The following is a 4766-nucleotide window of genomic DNA, read 5'->3' as shown; positions in this document are numbered from 1 at the left end:
TGCTCTCACATCCTGACATGTACGAACAAATTTTTAGTACACCGGGTCCATAGAAAGAGGTTTTAGATTTCTCTAAATTTGGATAGACAATCTTTAAGGACCGAGGTACGGAGGTAGTATGATTTTTAATGTTATTTGTTTTAAGGTGGCAGGAGTAATTTTATTTGCATATGTATGTTTCCATTGGCAGATCAACTCAAGCGAGCCAACCTTGCAGTGATGGCAGTGGTTCTCGAAGCTTTGGCATCCTACGTGACCAACATGCTCACCGAGATGGCCAAAGAAGAGGTGGGCATGCTCATCGGGGTTTCAGGCGAGATCGACAAACTAGGCGTCAAGCTGAGGGACCTCAAGCACTTCCTTGCAGATGCTGATAGGAAGAACATTACCGATGAAAGCGTGCGGGGATGGGTGGACGAGCTGAAGCGTGCCATGTACCTCGCCACAGACATCCTCGACCTGTGCCAGCTCAAGGCCATGGAGAAAACTCCATCCAAAGGCATGGGGTGCTTTAACCCCTTATTATTCTGCATGCGAAACCCCTTACATGCCCATGACATCGGCACCCGCATCAAAGTGCTCAACCAGACGCTGGATGACATCTGTAAGAGGGGTGGTAGTTTCAATTTCATCAAGCTGGAAACCTACCAAGACCGGAAGATGAATCGATCCTTCGCCACTGACCGAAAAACTGATTCATTAATAGAGAGGTCAGGTGCGGTTGGGGAAAAGATTGAGGATGACACACGAGCACTTGTGGAGGTGCTTACAAAAGAGGTTCCTAGTGACAAGAGTGATCACCTGATGGTGGTTGCCATTGTTGGTGTCGGCGGGATTGGCAAGACCATGCTCGCAAAGAAGGTTTTCAATGACGAGGCAATGGAAGGAAAGTTCGCTAAGAAGATATGGCTTAGCATCACACGTGATTTCAACGATGTTGATCTATTGAGCGCAGCCATCGCTGCCGCTGGAGGAGACATGCCTGCAGGGGGTCTGGCTCGAGACAAGTCCCTACTTATTGTTGTTCTCAGGAATGCCATTAGGGACAAGAAATTATTTCTTGTCCTCGATGATATGTGGGGTGTCGATGCATGGGAAAAACTGTTGATGGTTCCCTTTAGCTACGGCGGTCCTGGTAGCAGAGTCCTCATCACCACGAGACAGGAGACTGTATGCCGAAGCATGAAAGCTGTGCACCACCACCATGTTGACAAATTAGGTCCTGATGATGCATGGTCATTGCTCAAGAAGCAGGTTGGTACTTCCAAACTCATCATAACCGACGTCTTTTAGCATATCATACTTAGCTTGATTTCATTTATACTTCCATATGTCTACACAGTAGATTCCATACACTTTTAATGTTGCATTGCTTTACATTTGACACTAATATGAGTTCACAAAGATGATAAATGAAACTAGGAAAGGGAGACATTGCTACATATTTTATATTTTATCCCTTCTTATTTCCTGATAAAAATGTGGCAGCAAAAATTCATCAACCGATCATTATGCAGAGATGCATAATGTAAGCTATAGAAAATCAATTGTCGGATGATTCCACACTTATGCTTGGAAATTATTATAGCAAGTGCAACCCTGTTATCAAGTTGTTTGTTTTCTTCATGGCCTTAGTATTACTTGTGGTAAATAAATAAATGATACTCACTAGCTACATCAACTCTATGTGTTTAAACTTCTTTCAGGTGCTCACATCAGAGGGAGATGAGCCCCAGGTTTGCACCCTAAAAGATATCGGGTTGCAAATTATAGAAAAATGTGATGGTTTACCACTTGCTATTAAAGTGATGGGAGGACTCCTATGCCAGAAAGAAAAAACACGACGTGATTGGGAAGATGTCCTGAATGATGATATATGGTCAGTATCTCGAATACCAGATGAGCTGAACTATGCAATATATCTTAGCTACGAAGACTTGCCCCCTTCCATAAAGCAATGCTTTCTTCACTTCTCCCTTATACCTAAAAAGGCAGAACTAATTGTCAATGAAGTTGTGTCCATGTGGATTGGTGAAGGATTGGTTCACGGAGACTCGTATAGTCTAGAAGAAGAAGGAATACGGTACTACAAGGAACTAATATTAAGGAACCTTATTGATCCAAATATAGAGTACCCTGGACAATTTATTTGCAGCATGCATGATGTCATTTGCTCATTTGCTCAATTTGTTGCTAGGGATGAAGCACTAGTAGCTCGCAGGGGAGATATTGTTAAAAACAAACTTAGATCACACAGTTATGTTAGATTGTCCATAGAAACAGGAGGAGTGCAATCAGATACGTTTGAGTGGAGGTATTTAAGTGAGCAGAAATCGCTTAGAACACTAATTTTGACTGGAAGCTTCAAAGTTCAGACCAGCGACTCCTTGCTCACCTTCTCAAGTCTACGGACCCTTCATATTGAGTCGGCAGAGTTGGGTGGATTAGTTGACTCTGTGCATCAACTCAAGCACTTGAGGTATTTGGTGTTAAAAGGTTGCATCGGTATATATAGGCTGCCGGAGAGCATCTACGAGATGAAATTCTTGCAACACATTAGTGTTGAAGATTGTGAAGGCTTTGTGAAACTTCCTGGTAGCATTGTTAAGATACAAGAACTGAGACATCTAAACATTGATGGCACACATGTAAATAGGATTCCAAGTGGTTTTCGTGCTCTAACAAATTTGGTGGCAATATATGGGTTTCCTTCTTATACTGATGGTGATTGGTGTAGTTTGGAAGAGTTGGGGCCTCTTTTCCAGCTCAGAGAACTTGGATTAAAGGGTCTAGAGAATGTATCTGCTACTTCGTCCGTTGCAAAGGCTAGACTAGGTGCAAAGGCACAACTCACCAGACTTGTCTTAGAATGCAACAACATGGTGGTCAAAGAAGTGTCCGAGGAGGAAGGGAGGACAATTGAGGTTGTGTTTGATGAGCTTTGTCCCCTTCCTTGCTTAGAATATCTTAGTATAAATGGATATTTTGGGCGTCACCTCCCAAGATGGATGATGTCGACAACAACGACGCCTCTCAGTGGCTTGAGGATTGTACATTTAAATGACCTGACTTGGTGCAGTCAACTTCCTGATGGCTTGTGTCAGCTCCCGTGCTTGGAGTTCCTTAAAATTGAAAGTGCTAGAGCAATCAAGCATATTGGGCAAGAATTTGTGCATCCCTACAACCATCATGACCATGCTTCATCCCAGGCGGCGGCTGCTTTTCCGAGATTAAAAAAGTTGTACTTGGAGGGAATGGTGCAATGGGAGGAGTGGGAGTGGGAGAAGGAAGTACATGCTATGCCGGCCTTGGATAACCTTCTTATCCTAGGTGGCAAATTGAGGTGTATCCCTCCTGGTCTTGCCTTCCATGCAAGGTCTTTGAAAACAATTATTATATGGAGTGTCAAAGGTCTACACTCTGTAGAAAACTTTGCTTCGGTGGTTGAGCTCGAGCTGTATGACATCCCCTACCTGACTAGGATATCGAATTTCCCCAAATTGCAAAAGCTTGCGATCAGCTACTGCCCAAAGCTCGAGTTGCTACAGGAGATGACTACACTTCGAAGACTTTCGGTGAGAATTTTCAAGAGAGAGGAACATCTTCCGTTGTACTTGCAGACTGTAGATCCTAGTCATTTGTTGCTGGAGCGCTGCAACCCCAAGTTACTTACTTCCATGGCTGCCGGGAAGTCTGGCTCCGAGTGGGTCAAGTTCAACCATATCCAGCATGTCGAGGCTTATGCAGATGACGGAGACAATGAGAAGAAATGGCACCTAATTTACACAAGCAAACCCTACCACATGGAGACTAACATCATTTTGGAGGTAATATATGTTGTTAATCTGTGCCATTTTTCCAATATATGTATAGTTATTCCTTTTCTTAATCTCCTCTTGTTGATTATATTTCATCTTCTTAGTTCGCTAGTATGTTAAAGTTTGAAAATGCACTTTCTATTGTTTTGTTTTGATTTTGTTAGAGTCTGAAGATGTCTTCACGGGATGAAGTCGAGGAAGGTGTAGAACACAACCAAGACAAGATGGCGCATTGACCGTGTTGAATTCTGTGCATCTATCGCGCCTACGATGACAAATCTCGGCATGGAGCCGTGTGGTCTTAGTGATGGGCGTGACATGATGGACTCGCGCATGGCGAGGATGTTGTCTGACACCGTGGTGACGTCGACGGTAGGTTTGGAAAGGGTTGCTGAAAATGGCTCTGCGGTTGATGAGAGTGACAACTTCTGAGAAGAGTGCATGAGACGGTCGCTGATGTTCTGCTAAACCAGATATGTGTTTCTATTTCGTCATAGGAGGAGACGGTGATGCACCCAATACCTGTTAGCAGTAATCTTCCATAATCATGGAGTCTCGGTTGGATTCAGTTTCTTAGGAAAGTATTAAGGTTTCATGGTAACTTGTCTGTACGCTGTGGTCTTATGTGAGTTGTAGGTGTTAGAGTATATATCTGTATACTGTAGTTTCTCCATATGTTAGGGGGCTTCCTGCATATTTGCACCTGTACATATACTATATATTGTGGTATTTGTCCCCCCTAGTAATACAACAAGCATATTACCATAACATGATATCAGGGCTATAAGGTAGCTCCTCTACACGCAGCCGCCGCCGCCCGCCCCGGTTCCCTGCCGTTGCGCCCGGCCGCCGCCGCCTCTACCTCGCCGTCGTCCGCCCCGGCTCGCCGCCACCGCGTCCGGCCGCCTCGTCCGTCCTCCATCGTCGGCCGCCGCCTCTCTCCCGGCC

General features: G+C 44.6%; 1 protein-coding gene across 1 annotated transcript; it reads left to right on the top strand.

The window, feature by feature from the left end:
- The first annotated feature begins 219 nt into the window (after positions 1-219).
- On the top strand, positions 220-4075 carry LOC124659984 (putative disease resistance protein RGA1). Its single transcript, XM_047197787.1, has 3 exons — positions 220-1254; positions 1707-3827; positions 3983-4075. The coding sequence occupies exons 1-3, from the start codon at positions 220-222 to the stop codon at positions 4052-4054; spliced, it is 3228 nt and encodes a 1075-aa protein (XP_047053743.1). The 3' UTR covers positions 4055-4075.
- The last annotated feature ends 691 nt before the right edge of the window (positions 4076-4766 follow it).

The sequence above is a fragment of the Lolium rigidum genome, chromosome 6, assembly GCF_022539505.1.
Source record: "Lolium rigidum isolate FL_2022 chromosome 6, APGP_CSIRO_Lrig_0.1, whole genome shotgun sequence".
Lineage (NCBI taxonomy): Eukaryota > Viridiplantae > Streptophyta > Magnoliopsida > Poales > Poaceae > Lolium > Lolium rigidum.
The sequence above is the reverse complement of the archived record's forward strand: the minus strand, read 5'-3'. Positions and strand labels throughout refer to the sequence as shown.

What these genes read in the sequence shown, in the direction of transcription:
- LOC124659984 (XM_047197787.1), top strand. Translation starts at nt 220, where the DNA reads ATGGCAGTGGTTCTCGAAGCTTTGGCATCCTACGTGACCAACATGCTC. An exon ending in GGTCATTGCTCAAGAAGCAG is followed by an intron (nt 1,255 to 1,706) that starts GTTGGTACTTCC and finishes AACTTCTTTCAG; the next exon opens with GTGCTCACATCAGAGGGAGA. An exon ending in AGACTAACATCATTTTGGAG is followed by an intron (nt 3,828 to 3,982) that starts GTAATATATGTT and finishes TGATTTTGTTAG; the next exon opens with AGTCTGAAGATGTCTTCACG.